General features: G+C 32.9%; 2 protein-coding genes across 2 annotated transcripts; both read right to left on the bottom strand.

Annotated features, from left to right (window-relative positions):
• Positions 1-11,334: 11,334 nt before the first annotated feature.
• LOC110689406 (kinesin-like protein KIN-10A) lies at positions 11,335-15,365 on the bottom strand. The gene is made up of 6 exons (XM_021866191.1): positions 14,721-15,365; positions 13,987-14,142; positions 13,782-13,889; positions 13,331-13,441; positions 11,836-13,203; positions 11,335-11,749 (listed from the first exon to the last, which is right to left on the bottom strand). Exons 1-6 carry the CDS (start codon positions 15,363-15,365, stop codon positions 11,474-11,476), a joined length of 2,664 nt encoding a protein of 887 aa, XP_021721883.1. The 3' UTR covers positions 11,335-11,473.
• A 2,296-nt stretch (positions 15,366-17,661) lies between these two features.
• LOC110689405 (plastid-lipid-associated protein 6, chloroplastic-like) lies at positions 17,662-21,292 on the bottom strand. The gene is made up of 4 exons (XM_021866190.1): positions 20,921-21,292; positions 18,643-18,879; positions 18,223-18,349; positions 17,662-18,125 (listed from the first exon to the last, which is right to left on the bottom strand). Exons 1-4 carry the CDS (start codon positions 21,170-21,172, stop codon positions 17,911-17,913), a joined length of 831 nt encoding a protein of 276 aa, XP_021721882.1. The 5' UTR covers positions 21,173-21,292; the 3' UTR covers positions 17,662-17,910.
• Between the last annotated feature and the right edge of the window lie 6,137 nt (positions 21,293-27,429).

Raw genomic sequence — 27,429 nt, 5'->3', positions numbered from 1 at the left:
TTGTTCTGTTTATTATTTTCCTTGAAGTTACTAACGTGTGTATTTTGTTATTAGAAAGAGGTACGAAGCATCCAAGTAAGTGCTTTAATGGTTTTAATTGATGTTATGATGTAGAAATCATGTTTATATTGTTATTATGATATTCCTAGTATCATGTTTAGGGAAAAGGTTATAATATCAAATATGCTTAATATGATTTTTACGATGCTTCATATGTTCTTCCTAATATTTATGATTGTTAGTATCATATTAGGGTTAAAGATTTGATTTTTATTGCTTAGTGACATGCTAGGGTTTGTTATTAATCTTGTTAGTATCATGCCTAGGATCTTGCTATTATTATGCTTTAATATTAACATGAACATGATTATGATTATAATGGTTATGATTTATGATGATATTATTGTTATTATTATTTTGATGATTATTATTATTTTGATGATTATGATTTTATTGTCATGATTATTAATTATTGATTATTATTATGTTGCTTGATATTTTATTGTTATTGCTTGATCACACCTTTTATGCATGTTTAAAGGGAATTTATTCTTGTAATCACGCTTAATAAGATAATTAATACTCTTGTTAGGGTTAATATGATTATAATTTCAAGTGATCGCCAATAATAGTTTATTTGTGCATTAATATTCAACCAACATAGATAAACAGGTTTAGGGTTAATCCTATTGATTGCATGTTAATCAGAAAGCGCACATGAATACGATCAGAATAAAGTAGAGGCCTATTATTAGGGCAGGTTCAATCTCTTTTAGGTTGGATTTGTACCTTCATCCCCGAACCCTTATTTGGTTCTAGACCTTATGGAGTTGACGATCTCTTGGATCGTTAAGGGGTGTAACCTTCACCTCGTGAACGGTTTACAAGTTCCTAAAACTTGTTGGCGACTCTTTTGCTCTATCTTCTTCCCTTTTAGACGCCACCGTACTTTAGTGTATGATCACAGTGGGGTTCAAGCTAGTGGGATTTAAGGCTTGAAATTATTCCCTACAAATGTATTTTATCTTTATTTTAGGCTTCTTGTATTTATGTTAAGTAATATGATAATTGATAGGATTTAAGTGGATTTAATTTTATTTAGTAAAGATTTTATTTTCCATATTTTAACTCAATTATTCTCGAAAATATCTTTGTGTTAAAATATCTTTTCTTGTTAAAAAGATGTTCTGTTTTGATTTTATCTCATTCTTTGGAAAATCTGATTTGGAAAATTAGCTTCTTCAACGTGTGTTTTACTTTGTCAAAAGAGGCTGAGAAAAATTAGGAAGCCAATAAAACCACTTCCTAGTATTTCGTTTAGCTTGCTACCCAAGCTCCCACGAACTGCACTTTCTAGTTTTATGGAAGTTATGGATTAGTGGAGGTTAAGGCAAACGACAGTTTTTAACCTCCTTCTTCCTCTATAAAAAGACTTGGTTTTCTGTTGGAAAAAACACACTTGAGCATTACAATCTTTTAGCTTTCAAAAGAGTCATAATCCACTTAAGTCCTTGAATGTCTTAGTACTTAGCATTTAGAGTTTAATCTTGAGTTGTATTGGAATAGAGTTTGGAAACTCTAAGGGGGCGTTTGGTTGGTGTAATTTTTTAATTGGAAACGGATTCGATGAAACCAATACTGTTACCATGTGTTTGGTTTGAAGGCATGGTAACAATTACCATTACTTAAGGGTAATGATTACCCCTTATTTGTTACCTCTCAAAAACTTATGGTAACAAATACCCTTACCCTCCTCTTAACAAATACCCTTTCTATAGTTAAACCAAACAAATGAAAAGGTAATAGCTAAATGATTCATTTTCCCCCTCTTATTTGTTTCCTTGCCACTCCGTTTCCACTTTTCAAACCAAACGCCCCCTAAGAGTGTTTATTGCTTTGAGTGAAGCAAGGAGAAAGAGAAAGTTAGAGTGATCAACTGATTAAGGGATTAGTTGAAGGGCGCTTGAGTTCGTTGAAGAACTTGAGTTTAGAGTCTTAATTTGTAATAGGTTGTTTGCCTATTATTAAGAGTTGAGTTTAAAATCTCTTGTGGTCGTGGTTTTTCTTCTTGATTAGGGCCAAGAAGTTTTCCACATAAAATCTTTTTTTGCACTTTTAGTTTTTGTTTGAGTTCCTTTATTAATTCTGCAAAAATTACCCTAGTTCCTGTACAATGCAATTCACCCCCCCTCTTGTATTGTTCATTCGAGTCAACAATTACCAACTATATTAAACTGGTATAAATTTGTAATACCATACCTATTTGTAGTTTGTGAAATTATTAACTTAGGGTAAACCCGCAAAACTAATCCAACTTAGTCCAACTTAGATTAGTATTTACTCGAATTTGAACTACTACACCAAATATGTTCAGAAAAAATTTGTAATTAAAATTGATTATTTTACATAATGAATTAATTTACGATAGATCTTAATAAACCTGATCTAACTCGTCCCCAAAGCAAAATGGTCCGATTTAGACAACCCATTTACAATAACTACATGATATAATCAAACATTTAAACTTAAACTAACAACACTGAGATAAAGTATCCAGCAAACTTTAACACAACATTTCTTAAACCATAAAAATTAAAGCTTGATGAGTTTAATTCAACATAATAACTTATAACATGGACTGACTCAACAAACAGAAAGCAATAGACAGTTTACTGGTACCAGAATAACAGAGAGATTCTGGTATGTTACATGTAAAATCTGCCTAGTAACAGACAACGACGACACAACAAGAAGAAAAACAACAGCAGCACCAATAAAACCCTCATCAAGCTAAGCAACTTCATGATCATTCTTGTACTACTGTGCGCTTCAGAGGACGCCCAATTTTGAGCAGGGAGTCCTTCTTGATACCATAACTTGCTAGGCTGTATCTAACCACGAGCCTTCGCCCTTGGAAGGAGATGTGTTGGCCGGAAGGAGGAACAATTCCGTGCTGATCAAGCATCCTTTGATGGATATTACCCACATCATCCGAAGCCAGGACATTCAGAGTAACAGTCCTACCCATGTACATCTTCAAAGACACCGGAAACGGATAGATCAGCTGCAGAACAATATGATTATCATTGGTGTATGAAGCCAATGTCCTCGAATCCTCGAGCGCCTTTCCACCCAACAGAAGTCCAGATCCAGCAACTCTCGAGTTTATCATACTTCCAATCAACCTTGGCATAACCAACAGTCTGCAGCTTCCTGAGCTGAAAGAATAGCTTCCCATTATTCGGGGTGTAAACTGAGATCCACACAAGATCTTGAGGGATATCGACCAAGAACAGGGTCGAATTAGTATCAATGTCGAGAATATCAAGGGTTGCACGCGGAGGAAGTAGCCTGCCGTTGTGCATGAGATCGTAGCTGTACGGGTAGCATCCTAGCTTGTTGGCTATCATGTATTTGACAGATTTTGCAGTATCACCGGCATTCGCGTCAACAATCATGTCCAGCTCAGGGTTGGTAGGGATATTGATCAGCAATTTCCTAATGTTGTTGTTGTTGGCAAATGTCTGTTCCTCATCCTAAGGTTCAGCTTTGACGCAATTCTCTTTCAACTTCTTGGTTTTGTCAGATTTCTTCACTTTGAATAATTTGTGGTTGGTGCACCCGGGTGCACCATGCGCATGGTGCACCCAAAAGAACATTTAGTATATTTAAAAGAACATGGGTAAAAAATGAACATGTTTTTATTTTCTTGCAACTGCAAATCCATCACTCTCTTCTCCTGCAATTTCTCACTCCTCTTTCCCTTCCTATCACTCTCTTTCTTGCTGCCAATTTTTACTCTCCTTTACACTATCGTTTTCATTTAAGAATTTCAATGAATTTGGGTAAAAATCATTTCCAAAGTACTCATTTTCTCTCTCCATAACTTTTCTCTCTATTTTTTTTTCTATTTTTCAAAAAAATTTCAAAATAGTAAAATTGTTCATCTTCAAAGTGAAACCCAAGAAAAAAATTGAACTTATTTCAACAATTCAACCTTCAAACTTAAACAAATGGTGGATTCAAGTAAAATGTAAGTATAAATTTTGTACATGCAAATTGTTTTTCGTCAATAATTTTAAAGTCAAAGTGTTTAATTTTGTGAATTTGGGGTTTTTTAAAAAAAATAAAATAAAAAATTAAAGCTATAAAGTACAAGTTATTCAAAAAAGAACAATTAGAGGAGAAAGAAGAATAGTAATGAATTGAAGCCAACTGGAAGATAACCAAGCAAGGTTAATTTTTCAAACACTAGCTTGTTCTTTTTCAAACACTAACATGTTCTTTTTATTCCATGTTCTTTAAAATATGCCTAATGTTCTTTTCGGAGGTCATGTTCGTTGTCAAACACAAAGATGTTCTTTTGTTGAACACTATTATGCATGTTCTTTTTCAAATACTAGCATGTTATTTTTCAAACACTGACTTGTTCTTTTTCAAACACTAACATGTTCTTTTTATTCCATGTTCTTTAAAATATGCCTAATGTTCTTTTCGGAGGTCATGTTTTTTGTCAAACACAAACATGTTCTTTTGTTGAACACTATTATGCATGTTCTTTCTCAAATACTAGCATGTTCTTTTTCAAACACTCGTATGTTCTTTAAAATAAGTCTAATGTTCTTTCCGGGCGCACCATGCGCATGGTGCACTCGGGTGCACTATACTATTTTCACACTTTGAAGGGTGTTGTGCTTTTGATCTTTAAGCTAATGTTAAGCTGTAAGGAAAAAAAAAGCGAAATTAAAGAAAAATAAGTAAGTATAATTTAAACATATAAACAGAATTAAATCGGTCTATATAAATATATATCGCCATTGTTATTCTCGTGTACATACGATATTAGTGACAACAGATTGAAAGAGGGCATGGTGGACGTTGTTGAGAGTGTAGGTAGTCCTACAACAATGATCATAGAACTAGGAAAAATACCGCGAATTTGGATGCACCTCTTAAAATTACTACGGAGTAGTTTATTAAATTTTACATGGGAAAGTTAATTAATGTGAAGATACATGGTAAATAACTCATCAAATTCAAGCCTTTTTTTTTAACATATCAAGTTCAAGCTTAAAATGTTAAAATTTAATTGTTTGAGTAACTATAACTCTTAACAAAAAATATCTATTCTAGAATGAGAACAACATGTATAACACACGGTGACAAATCATAAATGATGCAATATATATTTGGAAAAAGTAACGGATCTAAACAATATAATGCAATTAATAATCTATCAAAAATTACCGGTGAGAGAAAAGATAAACATGTCTTAATACCTAAGAAATATGACGGTTAATTACATAATGTAATCTCGCTATTTATTAAAGAGATTTCATAAATAAGCAAAATTGCGCACATAGGAAAACCTACATCAAACATTCAATCATCTAGAAATCTCGTGAATTACGTTGATCAACCATGCAATTTTATGCATCTTTAACAATTGACAATTCTAGGGATTGAAGCTAACAATTCACACACAATCAAGCATGTAGTTAATGAATTGATCTTTTCAATTAATTTTATGGGATAAATGATAGAAGGTAGAGTTCCAAACCTCCCCAATATTTAGATTACTTCATTCCCCTTCAAACGAACAATTCTCTAACAAGCCCAATGATAGGAAAAGGGTGAGTAAAATGTGAAATTAAAGGCTTCAATGCTTCACAATCAAATTAAAATCAATCTTATTACTAGATGATTTGGGTTCTAAACCTCTCCAAATATTTAATCTAAGCTACTACATTCTCCTTGAAATTAATGATTCTCTAATAATCCCAATGAAAGTAAAAGGGTGAATAAAATGTGAAATTAAACTCTCTCATACACTAAATAGAAGCCTTAAAATGCTTCACAATCAAATTAAAATCAATAGATGAATTAGGTCCTCGAAAAACACAAACATTTAGATAAATTAGATTTATATACACAATTAATAGATTCTTTATCGCCTTCGTTCCCTCCCTCACCCTTTCCAAATCCCCCCCCCCCCACCCCCCTTCCCCTTCCCCTTCCCCAAATCGAAGGAGAGAAAATAAAGGAAGAAGCTAAATGGATTCTCAAATGAAGATAGACTATTGATCTCCATGAGAAAGGCTAGATCTATTGGATCGCTCCAATGAGGGGTCAGATCCAAGTCTCTATACACCCTAAAATGTCGAATAGGCCCTCAAAACTGTAATCAAGCTAAAAATGACAATTACATATTTCAAAACTCAAAAGGCCATAAAATTTTGATTTTTACATCTGATTTATATGAGAAAAGAACAAATTCCTATAATAACCAAAAACCCCTAATCTAAAATCAAACGTCCAAAAATTTATATAGATGGAGGGTAAAAACATATGTAAAAATTAATTTATGATGATATTTAATTTTAATCAATTGATTAATAAAAAACCTTAACTTTTAATCAATTCAATTAAAGATCTATAAAAATGACTCTTGAAATAAATGTTTTTTTTTTTTAAGACACTCTTGAAGTAAATGTTAATACACAAAAAGTTGATGGAAATTAATTCTCCATCCTTCATTTATTTTCATTTCATCATCACAACTATATACGTACTCCGTAGTATATAAAAACTAAATAAAAGATAAAATTTTAAAAAATCAAGAGAATGATTTCATAATCACAATTACATATAAAAAATAAAAATGATTAAAAAAAATCAAGAAAAAATGACATCAAGATTCAACAAAAGGTCAAATCGATTCTATATTTTTTGGCATGAGGAGTCAACTTACCAAACCAAAAAACAATTTTATTTTTTAAAAAAAAAAACATTTTTGACAAAACAAAAACAAATAAAACAAACATAAATAAAAAAAAAACATGATGAGTGTTAAAATAAAAAGAGTACGTGCTAAAATGAAACAAGAGATAAACCTCATCGCCATCGTTCTCATCAGTAGTAGAATAAGCAGAGATAGCATTAGCGGGACTCCGGGCTCGAGCGTCTCGATGAGCAACCATGGTGACGGTGGTGGTGGTGGTGGTTGTAAGAACAAACACCGAAAACAAAACCAATTTTATTTTAGAGAAAAGAGATTATTAGAGAGGTGGTGTGAGACAAAAGGAGTAGGGTTGAACGTTATTTATAGTGAAATGTAAACAACCTAAGAATGCTCTTTAGTGTGACTCTATTACTATTAATTCTATCCAGTTTTTTGAAACTTAATTATTTAACTTTTTGGTCAAATTTAATTAATTAACACCAATTATTGTAGGATATATAATCTCATGCAATAATATAATCTTCCATGGTTTTCTTCAAAAAAAAAAAAAAAAAAAAAAAAATAATCTTCATGATATTTGGGCTGGACTCCTCGATTGTGATCCGTTTTGATCCGATATCATCTCTGATTTCCTATGTCTGATTATACAATAATCTCAATTATATTAGTCAGATTATGAACAAGTATGATTTATTTTATTACGGAGTACTTTGTGTATTTCAGTTAACCTAACGTGTTTTTTTTTCTTTTTACGTACATATATAGTATGGGTGAAAGTACGGACTATAACTACTACGTACAATAACGTACGTAGTATTTTTAATTAATTAGTGTCAACTTGTTTGAATTATTTAGGGTACTACTCCGAATTGCAAACATTAGTACGGTGAATATATATAGAGAGAAATTGATGAAAATAAATCTCAATTATGAGGTTAAGTGATGATCGTACTAGCTTGTTTAATGTTTATTATAAACTTAGGAAATACGAGGAAATAACATACAATAATAATGTACTTGTGTTATTTAGCTAAATAACTTTTTTTTAATTTGTTTGAGGAATTCAGCTAAATAACTTAATCAAAAAGAATTAGGCATGTAGAGAAATCATTTAATTAAATACATGCAGCATAGAAATATATAACTAGTTTGAACAGTACAAGCACACAATAATTTATTTATTTATTTATTTATATAGACATATTTAGTAGCTACTATATTAGATCATAAAATGTACTGGTATAATTGATCATATAATAAAATAAAGAAAGATTATTATCAGGAATTGAACAATATATATGTATGATCAAAGTAAAAGCACAAATTAAACTCTTAAATATAATTATACTACACAATATTCTAATTAAATAATAATAATATAACAAGAACATACATGCACAGCCATTTACAACTTGATCGTTCATAAATCTATCACATACGTGCATTAAAATACCTAATTACTAGTACTCTAGTGGATATTATCAATGGTGGTACCAATTTACGTGTCAATTTAAACTCAAATTAATATACATCATTAGGGCACATAAAAGCGGTACCATCAATTCAAAAGGCCGGACTGTATATAGAGAAGTTTTTAATGGATCTCTAGACAATCAAGTGAGATCAAATGACACGTCCATTATTCTACCCATATATATATATAACATATGATACTTGAAGGGTTCGGACTAAATCATATCCCCCGTACGTTTATTTTTCTCATTACTTTTTTTTCTATTTATGATTTCTTGTTACCAAATTTAACTAAAAGACGGTTGTGATCCGTTAGTTGTTGTTGTTGTTATTTAATATGCTTTGGAACTAGGCCAATACAAAAAATTATACATGCAATGAAACCCTATTTTACACCTCCGCCCAAGTTATTTCTAACTTTATCAGTCTAACTTTATTTAACCAAATAACTTATTTTATGATCTTTAATTACTATTCTTATACGAGTGTTGATTATATCAAAGACAATGTTATGCTCTTGACTTCAGTATTGGCCAAGCCGCCAAAAATCTATTTCATATGAAGTACAATATTGAACTTTTTTTTTCTAATCTAATTGTCTGATAATCTGATTTAATAACTTAAATTTAACCTTATGCTAATATATAAGGAGAAATTATATCAAATATTTTTTTAAAAGATTTAAATTAACTTGTGTTTTCAATTATGTAATTTTCATAATTTTTTCATCACGAAATTAAAGATATTTAGGGCGATAAGAGTCATACATAAACCAATAAAGTATTATATGAACTAATTCCGATCTTTTATCTAATTTTTTTTAAAAAAAAAATAATTTCTGATCTAATTTCTAATCTAATAATTACCGTCTAAACCCTTTTTTTAAAAAAATAAAAAATAAATTATTGTTCTCCCTAACAATTAAGGTGAGAAATCAAGTCCAACTTTAATGACAGCTCATCCAATCAAGTTTCTCTATATATAAGGTAAGAAATTAAGAAATCCAGCTAAAAAATGATATGAAAATCACATAGAGCTATAGAAGTTTGTCTAATAAGATGCCAAACCAAAAAAAGGGGGTCAAAATCAAGCATAAATCGCACCTAATGGTCAATTATCTAACTCGGAATTCAAAACTGAGCCCAGAGGCCCTAATCATACTAATACCTTTCCTTTACAATAGACGTAACATTTTGACTTTTTTTTTAATAAAAAAAATTATTTTTAAAATTAATTTTTATAAACGTAGTACATTAAATAATAAAAAAAATTATAAATTATATTTTGAAAACATAAATAGATATCAATTCAACATTTTTTTTAACGAGAAGTAATAATATCATTAAATAATAGTCATACGACATCTACAATAATAAAGATCTGTAAACCACAAATTTAGAGAAAATATCATAACTTTTACAATCAAAATCATTACTAATTTGCATATTTGGCATAGCTCATACTCCGCTGTTTCAAGCTTGACGAGAGCAATATTTTTGATGTCTTTGCATATTTTCAAGTTGAGACATCCGCAATCCGCACTGATGTATTGATCGATCAGTTGATGACAAATCCCATACCCATAGGAACCAAATCACCTTCCCAATTATTATAAGAACCTAAAAATAAAATTCCAATCCATAGATGAAAATCAAAATCCCAGAAAATTGAGAAAAACCCAGAAAATTAGGACAGAGTCTCCAGATGGAGAGAACAAAACAAAACAAATAAAAAAAACGTAAAGCAAAACAAAAAAAATAAATTGAATTAAAGAAAAAGAGGAAATTAGACTATTCCGACCTAAACGGTTAAGAAAACTAAAACCCTAGAGAAAGAAAAAAGGCTCTCCTCAGGTATGTTAATTCAACAATATTTTACACAAAAAAATTATAAATTATATTTTGTAAAAAGTGTAGTCATGTAGTCAAAGTTCAAAGATGAATCAATATTAAATCAAGTTACTCAAAACAATGCATCTAGTGTGGTCCCAAAATTCCTAATTACCCGAGGAATGAGGAGATGGAGGGATTCGATTCCTCAAAGCACCTCTTTTCCTATGATAGGTGGGGCCCTTTTCCCCGTAGTTTACCGTTTTAAAAAATGACCCTAGGCCCTCATAGTCATGGCCCACATTATTGTCATTAAATTACTTCTTTGTCTCTATTTTTTTTTTAATAGTCTTCAACATATGCTATATGAGTAAATTAAACAATTAATTTCGCCAATTATATACACACATAAATTGTAAAATACAAAGTATGGAGTATTAATCTCTTAAAGCAAACTTTGATTAAAGTGTGATAATTGGTAAACTTTTTAAAGTTTGGTTCACAAACAGCAATGGGCAAACAAATAGAGACAAAGAGAATACTTTATAAGTTTATAACCCACCTTCAAATACACTCGTTGTGATCTTATGGTCGATTGATATCAAGGTTGTCAACTTACTCTCAAGTCTCAACTAGTTAATTGATTTAAGTATACGACGACTGTTGGATGTACTATTTAAGATTTGAGATTAAATTTTATATGTATTATGAGTATTTAATTTGCATTTTGTAACTCAATATAAAAAATAAATAAAAATTTACAGGTAGAGTTACATACATCAAATACTACCAAATTATCATTGCCTTCTTTGCTTGCAGTCAAACAAATTGAAGTACAAGTAATCATCTATTTGAAACTTGTCATGTAACAAAATTGGTTACCGGCTTGAATAATTGTCTTTCAACCAGTCTAACATTGAACAAATTATATTCATTTATGGAGTGTTTTAAGGATAATAATCAATTTTACTACTGGAAAATGTGATTTTTAGTGAGTTACATATAGCTGTTTTAGCTAATTAATTATCTAGCAGCATCAACTTACAGCTTAAGCATGACTTTTCCTCTCATTTCTGAATTACAGCCCTTTGTTATGATATTATCTCTACCATTACCTTCTCTTTGATCCTCTATATAAGTCTGAAAACACATAGAAGGGAAAACAACGCGTATCATTTTTTATTAACTAGAGATGTTAGACTAGCTAGAGAATGGAGAATGAGAGGCTGATGCAGCAACTGTATAGAGAGAGTAGACAGCATAAGGATCAAGGGTAGAAACAGCAAGAAATGAAATGAAAGACAAAGTGTAATCGAAAGGTTAGACAAAAGGAATATATATACCATTACACTTCCACTTCATATTAGTCAGTGATACAAAAGTCAAGTTGTTCATACAACAAACAAGTACATAGGCTTATGTACCCCTGTTAATATCGACGAAGAGTAATGTAGGGAGTGGAACCCAGACTAGAGTCGAGGCTAGGTGATATAGAAGAGTCATTAACTAGCTTCTTTGCACAAGAAACTGGAGTTGTATAAAGCTTGTTTTCCAGTGGGGTGAATGGAACAACATTAGGACTTTGAGCTCCCTTGGCTGGCCTCAAGCATGCTAAGTGTCCTCCTAGTTGGTTGTTGCATGTTGGTAGTTTACTCGCGAGCAAACTATCTTCCTTTTCTTTCGAGATTGGAGCTCCAGTAGGATCCTGTCATAACATAGACATATAAAGTTATAAACATGAGATTGGTTCTTATGTAGTGAAAGAAATCAGCAATAACTTTATATACATACCCCTAGTGACAGGAAAGTAAAATCCTGCTTATCGACACCAAGATGAATCTCAATGAGTTTCCTTAAATCAGCCAAGGTTGCATCTTTGACAACCTTAAGTTTGTTGATAAACTTTCCTGGATTTTCCTTTGTTGCCTCCCATTTAACATATACTTCAATCAGAACACCTTTTTCTTCATTGTTAGCTGATGGATTGAAGTTTTCCTTCATAGGCTCTGGTGTGGCATTTGGGGATGGATTGAAGTTTTTCTTCAGGGATTCTGGTGTAGCAGCAAAAGAAAGTTGAGAGCGATTAGGTGGTGTCATAGGACTTTGCTCGACTGTTGATTGATCACATGGAGTTTCAGGACATTGAGGAGTTCGTTGTGAAAGCTCCCTTTGATTTCCACACAAGGTGAATATGTTCTGAATCCTTGTCTTCCTGGAGGATGGAGTGAGTTGAACATCATACAGTGGCGATGTAGAGACTTTCTTCTCCTCTATAACTTTCTTTTCCACCTCATCATCCTCCAGCTTAGCCTTTTCATCCTCATCCTCGGCTTCTGCTTCTTCCTCCTCAAAAACTGTGCTCAAATATGTTTTTTCAGAAAGTATTGGAGTGAAAGAACCCTGCATCCCACTGAACAGATTTGTAGGATACTGGCCTACAATTACTTCACGAGCATAAGAATCTTGATCGCCCATGTCTAAGTCCATCGACTTCTCCATTCCAGGATCTTCATCAGCATACACTTCCTTTAGCCTTTTCACAAGACCAATGCCATCTAATTCAACTCCACTTCCATCACTACTACTTCCATCCCTTGAACGAGATAGCTCAATCTCCATTTCCTCTAACTTTCGCCTCAGCATTTCAACTTCTTGTTGTTGTCTTTGTACCTTCTCTTCCATTCTCCTTTTCTCCAACTCAACATACTCATTAGCCATTCTTTGGCACTCTTCCAGCTGCTTCTCGAGTTCCTTCCTCAACTTCTGCATACGTTCATTGACCTTCTCATTGATCTCCTCTTCACTAGCACCTGACACATGTTCCCCTCCCACTTGCCCAAGCTTTGCCCTCAACTGTGAAACCTCTTCTTCCTTTTTCTGAAGCAATTTCTTTGCCTCACTGCATTCTTTCTCTCTTTGCTTGTTCTCTGTTTGTAACTTCAGGATGAACTGATCCATTGCTGTGATCCTTGATCCTAGAATCACAGTAGAAGCTGAATCCTCACCGATCTTATCTTTGACAGGAGTATGTGGACCACGAACAATACACTTTGCTTTTGCTCCATACTCAAGTGTAGAGATTGTCTTGTGTGTCTCTTTTGGGTCAGGACTTGCACACAAGATCATCAGTATCTTGGACTTGTCATCCTCGAAAGAATCCTACAACGACATAGCAGGAAGAAAAGCACCCAATGTTCTTAAACAGTCAACGAAGCAGTAGAAAACTGATCTTATAGAAAACTTGAACTAATTTTGTTGGATATAAAAACATGAAATTCTTGTATACCTGCAGAAGCATAGTTAACTTGCTGTCTCTAAATGGTACATGTGAATCACCATTAGCAATAGACTCAACAACTCTCTTCAAAGCTGTATTACCTTGATTAATCTTTGCAGTCTGCATAAGTACCAAGGACAGTAAAATTAGATCAGAAAGTATATATTCGTTACTGTTGTACCACCCTTCTTAGTATAATAAACCACGTTTCTGTTTTTATCGTCCAAAAATAATTGGTCACTTTCTAAGTATAGAGGAAAGTAAAATTAGATCATAACCAGTATATATTTATTATTGTCATTTGTCAACCCATCCTTCATCCTAGTATAATAAACCACATTTTTATCTTTATCAACCCAATGTATTCTAAGTATATATTAACTCATTAAGTATGACTCCAAATAAAATGTGGCCTAAACTGAGCCATTGAAGGATTTCTATAATCCTTGCTTTATATTACCTGCATTTTGGCTTCAAAGCCAACCTGACCAGCTTGTTCTATGTTCTCTGATCCTGCCATATCGACGAGCATCAGCCTTCCACCAACGGTTGGAGCATCCAAGATTATCTGCCATTATCCAAAAGATAGATATAAAGTCATAAACTTCATAAGCCTAGACATCACATAATAGATGTTGTCATAGTAAGATATAAAACATCCATACCATGCAATGGCTCCTGGAACTTCTGTCATTGCAATTCGTGCTTCGAACAATCCTTCTCTTCTCCACCTTCTGTATCTCCTTCAGAATTTTTCCAGCCTCATTTCCAGATATAAATGTTGCATTTTTAGCCTTTTTTCCCATCACTTCTAGTTTTACCTGGAATGAGGGGTTTGAACTTTATTTTCAAATGATTATACCATAATTAAGTTGAAATCAGTAAGAACCTGCATTTTCTATATGATGAACCTTCATTTAATTAAGTTGAAATCAGTAAGAACCTGCATTTTCTATATGATGAACCTTCATTTAGGGTTTGATCTAGTATAAAATGGCAATTCTGAGAAGCTAACACCTAATTGAAACAGAAACAAGGAAGATAAACAACCCAACAGCTTGACTAATCAAATGTAAATACTATATTACAAACTGCATAAAATCAAGTGGAGCAATACATAAATTAGACAAACAACATTAATTACAACCTTTGTTACTCGGACTCGAGTCCATGTCTAAGCGTCCAACTCCGCTAATTTATAAAACTTCTCCATAAACTTAAGTACTTAACTCAAAATTTAGTGAAATGAATAGTCCGAGTACCACAGATCGCAACCACAATTCACACAACATTCAACAATAAGCTAAATTAACTCATTATTATCAACCTAAACAAAGCATTAAACAATAATTCAACACAAAACAAGGGTAATTAACCAAAAATATTGAAATGATTATACCTTAGAAGCACTGCCCTTGGACCAAAGATTGAATGATCCACCATTTTTATCACAAGACAAAAGATCATAAATCTCTTCATTATAAATCTCCAACACAGAAACTTGCACAAACATCCCAACTTGTTCTTCCCCGTTTTCTTTATCTCCCAAAATATCCTTCAAACTCTTGTACACAATCCCGGGTTGCTTCAAACACCCAAACATGGTATGACTCTTACCCGAACCCGTTGGACCGTACATCATTATAGTACATTTAGCCCCCATTTTAACCCCAAGTATCCTACTTTCAATAAAATTCTTGTAGAATCCATCAAGGTCATCATCTTCAGAAGATGAAACCCCATCAAGGGTAAAATCGCGGTATCCGATTTCGGTCTTGACCCTAATTGTTTGCTGATCTGGGATGATTTGGAAGAGATTAGTAATGGGTTTATCATCTTTTGATGGTTCTGGAAGATTCCTGATTCTTCCAATCACTTCAACTGGGTGTTCTGCAGGTTGGGAATTAGGGTTTTGGTTAGGGTTTGGTGAAGGATGAGGAATTCTTGAAGAATTGAAGTGAAGACGTTGTTTAGATTGTGGGGTTTTGATTATATTGAAATGGGTATGATTTGATTTTGAAGATGAAGATGGGGTTGGAGCCATTGATGGATTTTGAAGTTCAAATTACAGAAACCCAGATCAAAAATCAATCCAAAAACAGAGTAATTAAAGTTGGGAAATATTTCTTTTGATTTGAGAAGTCAAAGATTTTTTTTATTGAAATGCTGCTTAATTTGATTGAGATTTCTTGAAATTTTAATCAAAAAGATTGTTTCTTTGAATAAAAGATTGAGAATTGATTACTGAATGAAGAGAGAGAAAGCTGGGAAGCGTGAAGGAGGGAAAGAGGAAGTGATTGTAACGGAAAGAAATTTTGCAATAGTAGAAAGAAATGAGGGTTTTGAGGGAAATGATTTTCTTGTGAATTTTGAATTTGGAACTAGCCGTTATAGAGAGGGAACCCTAACGTTTTTTTTTTTTTTTTTTTTTTTTTGTGATCTTTGGTTGTGATGAGACGACACCCTGGCGAGTAAATTAAAATGAAGGCCATCATCCTGAAGGCCATCATGTCTTAAAAGGGTGGCTACTCTCTCAATTCGACTCGACTATTATACCGAGAATTTATTAAAATTATTCTCTCTGTCTCAAATTACTCGCAATATTTTAACTTTTTATACTTTTCACACATCTTACTTTGACCATATTTTTTAGCTATTATATAAAAGTCAATGTAATTATGTAAGGTATTATTGGCTTTATTTTAATGTATAGTTTCTTAATATATTTTTTATAGCTTTTATAAAAATATATTAAAAGATATCAACGGTCAAACATATATATTAGCAAGTGTGTCTAGTCAAAATGTTGCAAATAAATTAGGACAGAGGGAGTACATGTGTGATACGTAAATGTTTGAATAAAAAAATACAGAAAACACCAATTAATCAATTTGATAAATAAAATTTATTTATTAAATGGCAAAATTGTAAATAAACTTACAATTTTGTATTAAATATGAGTCCTACTATTATTGATTTATTTACGAAAATGTCATGATGATTGAAAATATATGTCGTTTTATTTACCATTTTACCATTTGATAAACAAATAATAAATTGATTAACTGAAACTACCTCTTAAAATATGTTTAAAGAAAATATTAGTTATTTTAAAATAAATGTAAGTGATAAAGATTACTTAAATCAATGAAGTTTGTTGATTATCATATAATTTGATCTTTAAATACAACCTTCGTTTTAGATTATATGATGTGCATTACTTACTAAAAATGAAAAGTTCACATTATGTGTAATTAACAAATGTTATCATTTCTTTTACACTCACAAATCTGTATCAAAGTTTTATTGCATTTAATATGAAACGTAGATATTTGTTAAACTACAACATTGGGACGACAAAGAGGGGAGCATAACATTATTTAAGTCTTAGGAAGGAAGAATTTTTTTAAAAAAAAAATGGGTATTTAAGGTTTGTTTTTGTTCACCTGATTCAGGTGTAATAAGTTCAATTAAGTGAATAGAACATGTCTACTGTTTAAAAGGAATTTGTCAATTGGTTGTTGATGTAGTGGTGATTGGGACTACACTTGGTAGGGAGGACCCGTATTCAATCCCCCGCAACAACAATTGGGATGGGACTGGAACCTAACCACCCAGAACTGATCCCCGAATCCGGATTAGCCCAAAGGGTGAACCGGGTAGAACACCAAAAAAAATTGTTTAAAAGGGATTTTAGTAAAAATAGTAAAATACAACAATTATCCTTCGACAAATGCTATTATCTCTGGAAAATTAATTTGTTAATAAAAAAAAAAAATTGCTGCAGCCAGGATTCGAACCTTGTATCCAATCATAAAGACTTTTTTATTTTATTTTTTTGATATCCAAACATAAAGACTTGTAATATGCTACTGCAGCTTATTGTGATAAAGTTGCTAAAAGAAATTAATTTAAACAAATCAACGCTCCAAGCGGAAGACTTGGAACAACCAATTTATAACGAGGTAGACACCAAAGATCAGAAAGTCCTTAACAGTTTCACTCAACGTTAAGGCAGTTGAAAAAATGAGCCGCCGGAGTTTCATACGATCCCCGAGCCACCGGAGGGCTTCACATAAACCCGTTTCTTCTGATTCCAAAAGAGAATCTAGTCCTATAAGGCTCAATTTGATGCCACCATTCTCTCCGCGGTATACATGGCTTAACCATCCTGGTGCCTGTTAAGCCTTAAAATCACAAGAGCTTTCATGGTCTAAATATAAAGATTGAAACATCGTCTTTCTTAAGGTGGCTTTGGCCAAACGAAGGAATATAACGAGATGGAAACAAGCAAAATCACCCGAAGTTGGGTAAAATCAGTAGCCAAGATGAACAACAAATTTAAGAACATTGTACGAAATCTTGTTTGAATCTCATATCAAAATAACCTCTGTACAATGATAGTCCATATATTGTATATCTTCATCTTATACAGTATTAATGTATTATACATATGAATCGGCAGAAAATCAGAGTTTCTCTTTGGAGGGGGTGATCCAAAGTCCAAAAAGCCTTGTCAAAAGAATCACTCTTTATAATTTCATATATATATGTATATATAAGCCATGGTGCGAAATCTGTCATGCAGATTAAGAGATGACAAATACTCTAAGCTCGCCTCTGTCTCCTCTAGTGATACGGGTGTCTGCATCAATATATGTGACCTCAAAATCACCACTTCCAGGATTTGATGAAGGCCTGAGTGAATCTGGTATCCGAGGAACTTCCAGAGGAGGTAGCTGCGACAAGTTTCCAGTTGTCTTCACTGTTGTTTTTTCGAATATGATCTTAACTGAAGCAGAACCTGATCACATGGAAACAGAATGTGATTTTAGGAGATAGTTTCTAGACATGAATATGAAAATCAAACCTACAGAAAATTAATTTATGACGAGACAAACCTGTGATCTCAAATTTGTGTGCTAGCGTTGCAGTTACTTCAACAGGTGGTAAGGGCCATGGAGCACCTAATTCAATCTCCACGATGTTGTCAAAATCTTTGCTGAAAACATCAATTCGTTGATACACCTGTTCAAAACAGCCGAACAACAAATAGTAAATGCACAGCACAAGCAATGACTCCAAGTACAACTCTACAGCACAAAGATTTATTTAAAATGATCGACTGGAAAGGTGGCCTACCAATTATGGATGGAAGGAGCACCAATCAACAGATAAAAACTTAGAACAGAACTACCAGAGATTCAAAAGTAATATTCCGAAGATCTTTAGCAAAGTGCAGAACTTAATCATCATTGATGAGCTCTTTCATTCAACAGGAAGTAACATTTTATTATAGAATGAAAGAATGATTGGCAGACCTGACCAAGAGTAATCGGCAGAAGTCTTCCTATAGGAGGTCCAGGACGACTCCCTCCCAAAGTGCGTGATGAAAAAGCACTGCTATATAATAATTTCCATCTTCCTTGGAGTTTATCAAGATCATTTGAGAGGTCTACAGGTCCACCAGCAGCTTCAAGCTCCCGTGCTGCATCATCTGCCTTCCTTAGATCATCTTCATTAGCCGCAAGACCTCTGTTTAGCCCAGAGACAGCACTCTGTGGTAAATCAACCAAATTGAATAGGAAAGTAAGCACAGTATCAATGATGCAGTTAAGAGTTTTTTTTTCCTGAAATTGAATACATACTATTGACAACCACCTAGCGTACAAGGCTCCAACAAAACATAGGGTCTATCTTTCGGTACTCAAATTATGCATGCATACACAAATAGGAAGAAAGGAAAATAAAGCAATAAAATATAATGTATCAATATAAGAGAGGATGTGTGAAGGGTTCACAACAAAAAAAAAAAAAGAAAGGTCAGGATCAGCTGCATCAACCAAAATTTAATCACTCATGGTCAGTTTACAAAGATCCTCTTTCCAATTATATGAGGCTGTTCACAATCTCCATATGGGTTCTTTAACATAGTCTACCATCCCAAGACCATGGCCTCCACTTGGTCCAATAGGGTAAGGCCATATTGACCAATGTCTTCGTCTCTTTTGTAGGTTTACTTTGACATTCTATTAGCAATGTATTCAGAGATCTTTGATACAAATGACTCAATTATTGGTGCAGTTCAAACCACTATTTTAGTAACATCTACAGCCGATACAGATACTTAGCTAATGGTCAATAGTCTCAATACATTGGGCGTTGCGGAATTTAGCAGCTCAACTGCTGAGGTGGAAAGGATGACAGTAAATCCAGAGGAAAGAATCAGTCATGCTGTCATCATGCAAGCTTGTACAGAATAAACTTTACGCTCCAATCAATAGGTTGAGAACCTTATGAATAATGGGTCAAAAGGCCACTTTCAGAGAACCGAAAGGGGATGAACATAAAACAAGAGTCGAGACCACCTAACTCGAAAAGAAATTGGAAACTAAATACTATAGTTTTTTTTAATAAATATGAGATCATGTAAAACAAGTAGGTTTCAACAAATTCCATGGCTGTACTATTTTGTCCAGTGACAAAGGAACGCTCAAAGATATACTACCATTCGATCTGTTGGAAAATTATCAACAGCTACTTAACTATTACGGAGTATTAGTTTGTACCCGAACTTATTGTTCATTATTATAACCAGATTTAATAGCAACATCTTAGGATTACCAAACTTCTTGAAATTTTTCTTGAACTTGGCTTGTTTAACCTAGAGGCTTGCCTAACCCTTTAATCATGATCTATCGAAATTGCATAGTTTGTACTCTAGGAGCATGAATCAGGAATTGAGGAAAGTTAAACAATTGGGTCTAAGTTCTAGACTTCTAGTAAGAGCAACTTGGAAATAATATTCGAGTTTCTATAGACAAGCAGAGTACCAAGAAGATAGAACTCCTGCAAGTTTATCTGCCTTCATAACAGCTGTAATTACCATCTTTGACATAGCCTTCTATAGTTCTGGAAGTGTCTATCCCACATCATGCTTAATCACTCTTCTTTCAATTTAATTTATCTTCAACAAATCGTGTTGGCATAAGATGTGAAGGATACTAAGAGAATTGCCTTAAAAAGCTTTTATCTTTGATTGATGTGCCATATAAGTAAAACCAGCAAAACAATAGCAAACATCAGGTATACATAATTGGGTTTTTGATAAGTTGCACAAAGCAATGGATACTGTAAAATGATCTCAAAATCAGACCCATATCAAACAACAATCAATTGCATCTACAAAACCCTCACCAGGCATCCAAGGAACATAAGGCATCAGATTTTTCTTTTTATGTCTAAATTCAGTATGCACATAACCTGAATTAACCCAAGTTTGGCGATAGGTAGGATCCCAAAAACTTCACCAAATAAAATTTTGCAGAATAACATGATTAAACAATTGAACTTGTTTTATAAAGGGCAAAATCAACTATGTGGACGAAATTCAATCTGGGGTTTTGGGTACCACCCATTTTACTAATGCTTTCACAATCTAAGCTAATCGAATTCATTAATCATGTAGAAAAACAATTCTAATTTCACAGCAATAATCGTTCACCAAAGATTCAGACTCAGAACTTCTAGATTATTAAGTAGGAAAGACAATTAAATTGAGTGAAAAGCATAAAATTAGTGCAAAATTAGGGAAATTACCAACAATTTGAGCTTTAAAGAAGCAATAAGTTCCTTGAACTCTGGAGATGGCAATGGAGGAGGAGGAGGAGGAGGATAGTCAGTTGTAGAGACTTGAAGTTTAGGAAAGAGAATTCTTCCATTTTGGGTATAACCCAGATTTAAAGATTGGATTTTTGCACCAAAAGTTTGAAAATTTCTTGAAGAAATAGATGAAGATGAGAGAGAAGGACGAGGTTGATGATGAACAGGAGAGGGGAGGATGGAAGCCATTGTTACTGGTTCTGTAAAATCACTAAAATGTGAACTGTGTGGCAGTGTGGGTATTGATTTTTTATTTTTTTAATTTATTCAGTTTTGTTTTGGATTTTTTATTTTTTTTTTAAATGAACAAAAAAAAAAAAAAAAAAACTTCTCTTAAGCCTTGTTCTCTCCACCTTAATTTTGCTGAACTGAAATTATTTTTACTGGAGTGAAATTAGCTGAACTTAAATTATTTTTACTAAACTTAAATTATTTTTACTGAACTGAAATTATTTTTGCTTAACTGAAATTATTTTTACTGATTTTCTATTATAGTTCTTCTTTAAGAAAACTGAATTTTACTGAACTGAACTTATTTTTACTGAACTGAAATTAATTTTACTGAACTGAACTTATTTTTACTGAACTGAAATTAAATTTACTTAATATTATTTTGTTTAAAGGTGAATAGAACAAGGCTTTATAAAATATTCAGTTCAGTTCAGTTCAGTTCAGCTCAGCTCAGCTCAGCTCAGTTCAGTTCAGTTTAGTTCAGCTAAGTTCAGTCTATGAGAACAGGCCCTAAATGCAGTACAAAATAACCTAAATGTAGAAATTAATTAATGATATGAAAATAATAAACAAACTGAAATACCCTTTTCCCAAAATTTTAAAAAAAAAAAATCGCCATTTCACCAGGCTTTTAGATTTTACCAGTACATTTTTTTATTTGCAATTCATTTCACTCGCCAATTTTTTCTTTCATTCACCATTTTTTCGGATTTTTCACCATATACCACTGAGTTAAAGCTTAATTCACTATATACCATATAAAACTTTCTAATACACCATACAACGTTCAGTTTTATGAAAATGTCACAACATGCCCTTTTTCGTTAATTCAGTTAGTCATTAACGTTAATTATGCCACATGGTAGCTTATAATTGGTTCTTATTAATATTATTTCCTTAATAAACTAACTTTAGAGATATTATTTTTAAAATTAAAAATAATAATAAAAAAAAACACCACCACCTTAGCAACCTCCGCCACCAGCCTAGCTCTGACCCCACCCCCAGCTGGCCGGCGACCGTCCCCCTTCCCCGCCGGCGAAATTCCTGACCCCAGCCACCTTTCCCTTCCGAACTCCCAGCCATCACCTGCAAATTCCCCTCTCCCTCTCGAATTCCCCAGCACCAGCTACAAATTCCCCTCTCCCTCCCAAAATCTCCAGTCACCACCTTTGCGCGGCAGCCCAAATCCTCTCCCACACGTCGCCGCCGCCCAACTTGCCGAAAACCACCACCCCAAAACCCTAAAAACACCAAATTCAAAATCCTAGATTTGGTTTTAGGATTTCAACGTACGTGGTGGTCACTTTGGGGTGGAAATGGCACCGAGATGGGCGAAATCGATTTGTCGGCACGGGGGAAGGTTGTTTGGGAGCCGATTGGTGGTAAGGGAAGGGATTTTCGAGGGAGATGGGTTGTGTTCGCGACCGGTGGTTCGGTTGTTCACGTAGGATTTCATCAGTGGTTCAAGAGAAAGGGAGTAGCGCCGACGGCCCGGCGGGGTTTTCTCATCAAGTTTCAGGCCAGTACGGGGGTTGTGGTTGCGCCGACGCGAGGGTTATTGTCGAGTTTTGCGCCGACAGGTGGTGGCTGGCCAGAGGGACGTGGGTGGCTGGTTTTTTTTCTTTTTATTTTTTTCTTTTTTTTGTAGTTAATTATATAATTATTTTAAAATTAAGTAATTCAAAAGGGAACCAAATATATGTTGTCACGTGGCCTTATTAGCCTTAATGACTAACGGTGTTAGCGTCCGTTAGTCATTAATGGCATGTTGTGACATTTTAGTTAAACTAAATGGTATATGGTGAATTAGAAAGTTTTCTATGGTATATGGTGAATTAAGCTTTAACTCAGTGGAATATGGTGAAAAATCCCCTTTTTTTTTTTTGGTAATTCATTTTATTTCACCATTTCCCTCAAATTCTTTAATATGAGCCTTAGAGACGAACAAGTTCTTCACTCCGACCTAAGGTTTTTGTTTTTTGGTTGAATTGTTGTAATTTTCATTATAAGTACCCCCGCATATGTTTTTCGGGGATGTTGTTTACCCCCGGATATCTTATCCGGGGGGTACTAAAGACCCCCGAAAACCTTTTCCGGGGGATACTGGAGACCCCCGGAAATCTTAGCCATGGGGTATTAGAGACCCTCGAAAATCCCATGGGGGGTGCTAGAGACCTTCGAAAATCTTAGCCATACAAGATGGATTTTTTTTTTTTTTTTTAAATTATTGTTCATCTAGTACAACACATAATTTTCATACCTAAAAAAAATTGTCGTAGTGCACTTTATTATTGACTATGAATTTGTATAGTATTGAATATTAAATAGGATACAAGATTGAATACGTTAGAATTTGGTTGTAAATTAAACGGTAGGGATAATTAATATAGTTAGGAGTATACAAAATTTAATTTTAATCATTAAAAAAAAAGTGTAAAGAATTTAGTTAAAACAAAGACAAAATTGGATGTAATAACCCAAGGAAATAACATAATCTGTTGCTCGACTGCCTACTCTTAAAATATACTCCGTATTTGAATTCCACACCGCATAAATGACAAAGAAGCTTGTTGACGTCATTCATCAAACAATTGAATCTTCCAGGGGCACGGGCCAAAAGGAGTCTATTTCGGAGAGCTATAACTTCAGCAATTAGATGAGTAGTTGTTTCTAAATTAAACATACAACTACAAACGTTATTGCCAAAGTGATCTCTAATAACGATACATGCAACACCTGATCTGTCTCAGACAGAACCATCAAAGTCAATTTTAACAACACCAACCGAGGGAGGGGGCCAAGCTACATGCATGAACGATTTAATAGGAGATGGGGTCAAAATTGAATTAGTCTCAAGAGAGTCTAAATGAGTCCTAATAGTGTGTTCAAAGTAAGTCATTTGAGTTCGAGAAAGAGTAGACAAGGAAGAAATAAGGGTATTTTAAAAATTTAAAAAAACAAATCAAGGCATTTCGAGTTTTACAAATACTCCATAGGAAAGGAGTAATCTTATTTAACGACAAGGAGAAGTTGCCTCTCAAAGCCTTAAAATATATATATATATATATATATATATATATATATATATATATATATATATATATATATATATATATATATATATATATATATATATATATATATATATATATATATATATATATATATATATATATATCCTAGGGGTAAAGAATCCAATTAACCAATTGATACTACAGTATAGTACTATAATGATTCGAATAAAGGAATGGATTACTACTCTGGAGAGTTTTCTTCTTCTTACATCATTAGATGGGTGGAATCGGAGGATGATATGAGTTTCATTTTTCTATACGTATCTCAATTCATCTTAATGGACTAATGGTTGTACTAGTATTGTATTTAGAGGCTGTTTAGTTGAATTATTTGGAATGGGTTGAAATGGAGTTAAAATCCATTCCATTTTTTTATTTTTTTTTGTAGTTGAGCTTTTTAAGCAAGCTAAGGAACCTCATACCTAAAAGATTTAAACTCCATCCTAAGCTCTTATAGCCTCTTACGTACCTCTCCCCCTGAGATTCACAGTCCATTGTATTATTAATGTATAAAATTCATTCCAACCAAAAAACCTTAGGCTAGTATAAGTTTAAGAATCTATAACTCTCTCTAATACTGTATGAGATACCATATCAATCCATTTTTATTTAATGAACCAAACACCTAATAAGTAGTGATTACATAATAGAGATGGTCGGACATAGAGCTAGACCGCCGGCAAGAGTGTGTTGAGACGTTAATTGTGGCTTGACGTCATATTTTAATTTGGCAAAATGGCTGGTTTAGCGCGTAAGCGTGTTGACCCTTTAAATTTGGTCTTGATATGATGCGACGTCTAGACTCTGCCGTTCATGGGCTCAATCTATGAGTTTTGCAAGAATAAAACTCAGAGGAGGTGTTCGAAGTCATTTCTGTAAAGGCTGACACAACACGATTTTTTGAATCATTTCAAGCACGACTCACTTGAGTACAAAACACGTTGTAACACGACATTGTTCACAAGCTGCCTTTAAGGGGTGACGATGACATACTAACATGTAATGTTAACATAATTGTGTTGGTATAATACAACAATTATTAGTTGTCTAACATTCATATCTTATTATTTTTTAAAATTAACCTAACTTATATTGGGCTACAGGCTACACTTGATCTAATTATACTTATAAGTAGCTAAAGCAAAGCAATTAATATCATAATTCATTAGCAAAAACAATTCACAAATTGCGTTTATAAATAGTCAATTGTGATTAAATGGAGGAATATATAAAATTTCAAAAAAAAAATTGTCTAATAAAAGTTCATTATTTGTATATTTTTTACAACTATTTGAGTTAAAACCTCATCTTTTGTCTAGTTTTAATAACAACTAGATTAGTCTTGTACGATGCACCATTTTATCAAATAAAATTTTATAAACTTAATAATTTTTTCATAACCAAATCAAAAGAAAAGTTATTATTAAAACATGAAACATAAAATATAAAAAAAATAATAATAGAGTTCATAGAAAAAATGAATGATGAAATAGTATCCGAGGAAGACAAAATAAATTATTAATTGTTAAATAGAATTGACCATTTTCAAAATTTGATACTCCTAATAATAATGTAATTGACCAGAATTTTTAATAAAATACAATAGAAGTCACAAAACGATGACATCATTTATAGTTTTGGAGGGAAAATATTTAATGACAACATGTCATGTGTCATATTTTAAAATAGTATGATATCAGCGGTTGCTACATTAGTATTAATTATAGATTATAGATTTAATTTAATTTTTAAATTAGGATAAATATTATACTTCCATATACTATTTTTTTAAAAAAATACTTCCATATTCCAATGACCATTTAATTATTATTTATTGCTTATTACCCCTACATTAATTCCTCAATGGAAAAATTTCATTACACCTTATCCAAATACAATAAATTGAATTTATGAACAGATGGTTAATTTCAGCAACGGGTTTTTATCCCTTTAGCATGACACGTGTATATATATTGTTTTTGGTAAAAGGGTAGGGGTACACTAAGTGTACACAGCCCTTTTGTACACCACCAATAAAAAAAATGCCAACTCATCAATGTAATAATGAAAACTAAAAAAAAAAAGGGAAATGAAAAAAAAAAAGAGGGACGGAAACTTGGGCGGTATTATTTTCAGGCTGGACGCTAAGTGATGAAGATGGGCGGCAAAGTATTGAGTAGGTGGCAACAATTCATGCTTTGATTAATGGGTAATACACCATTAATTAATTTCCCAATTAATCATCAAAACTTCCCCTCTTTTCCCTCAAAATTTCATCTTTTCCCCCAAAATTCCTTAGCGAATAACACATCCAATTTGATTAAGGGAACGAATTGTGAAGAAATTATTCAAGTGTGGACATAAATTTCGTCAATCACGTACTAGTATTTACAGGTAATCTTGTTAGTTGTTTAATTAATTCGTTTGAAATTCCTAATTAGATGATAATGATAATTTAGGGTTTTGATTATATGATTTTGAAGTAAATGATTTTTGGGTAAAAATTAGGTTTATATAAAGATGTAATTGAGAGGGTTATTCGTTTTGATTATTATTAAATTGATTTGTATGTTGTCTTTGGTTTTGTTTCTTGTGAGATGTTATTTAATTGAAGGGTTCCATTGTAATGGAAGCAATTGTTAAATGGAATCGAGATTTATTTGCAGTCAATAATTTTATAGCATTTGTGTTTTATACGTAGGATCATTTTGTCAATAATAAATTAAAATATAATTTTATAGTATCTTTTTTTATTTTGTTGAATCTGAAATAAAATACAGTATTGTGTTTGACACTGTGGCAGTGAAATTAAATGGAATGCGAAAACATGTCCCCTCGTTTGAACATTGATCTTAATGAGATGCAGATCAAATCAAACGATGTAACAGAAGAAGACGCAACAATGCCATTCGATCTTAATGAAGAAGTTGAGGTTAATAACATTATTAATGAATAGATTAAGGTTGAGGTTAATAACATTATTAATGAAGAGATTAAGGTTGAGGTTAATAACAATATAAATGAACATTACTCTCATAATCGGTCAAACGGAGACAACAGGTCAGTCGTACTCCAGCTGTGGGTATGTATTTTGCAAGCGGTGAAGAATTTACAAGGTTTTGCCATATGCATGTCTTT

The sequence above is a fragment of the Chenopodium quinoa genome, unplaced genomic scaffold (genome assembly GCF_001683475.1).
Source record: "Chenopodium quinoa cultivar QQ74 unplaced genomic scaffold, ASM168347v1, whole genome shotgun sequence".
NCBI lineage: Eukaryota > Viridiplantae > Streptophyta > Magnoliopsida > Caryophyllales > Amaranthaceae > Chenopodium > Chenopodium quinoa.
This window is presented reverse-complemented; position numbering and strand designations above follow the sequence as displayed.

Coding starts and splice junctions, on each gene's coding strand:
- LOC110689406 (XM_021866191.1), bottom strand. CDS start 15,365: ATGGCTCCAACCCCATCTTCATCTTCAAAATCAAATCATACCCATTTC. Junction 13,890..13,986: donor GTTCCAGGAGCCATTGCATG/GTATGGATGTTT, acceptor GGATAATGGCAG/ATAATCTTGGATGCTCCAAC. Junction 11,750..11,835: donor TTACTTTCCTGTCACTAGGG/GTATGTATATAA, acceptor ATGTTATGACAG/GATCCTACTGGAGCTCCAAT.
- LOC110689405 (XM_021866190.1), bottom strand. CDS start 21,172: ATGGCTTCCATCCTCCCCTCTCCTGTTCATCATCAACCTCGTCCTTCT. Junction 18,880..20,920: donor CTTTAAAGCTCAAATTGTTG/GTAATTTCCCTA, acceptor GATTTACCACAG/AGTGCTGTCTCTGGGCTAAA. Junction 18,350..18,642: donor TGCCGATTACTCTTGGTCAG/GTCTGCCAATCA, acceptor TGTTTTGAACAG/GTGTATCAACGAATTGATGT.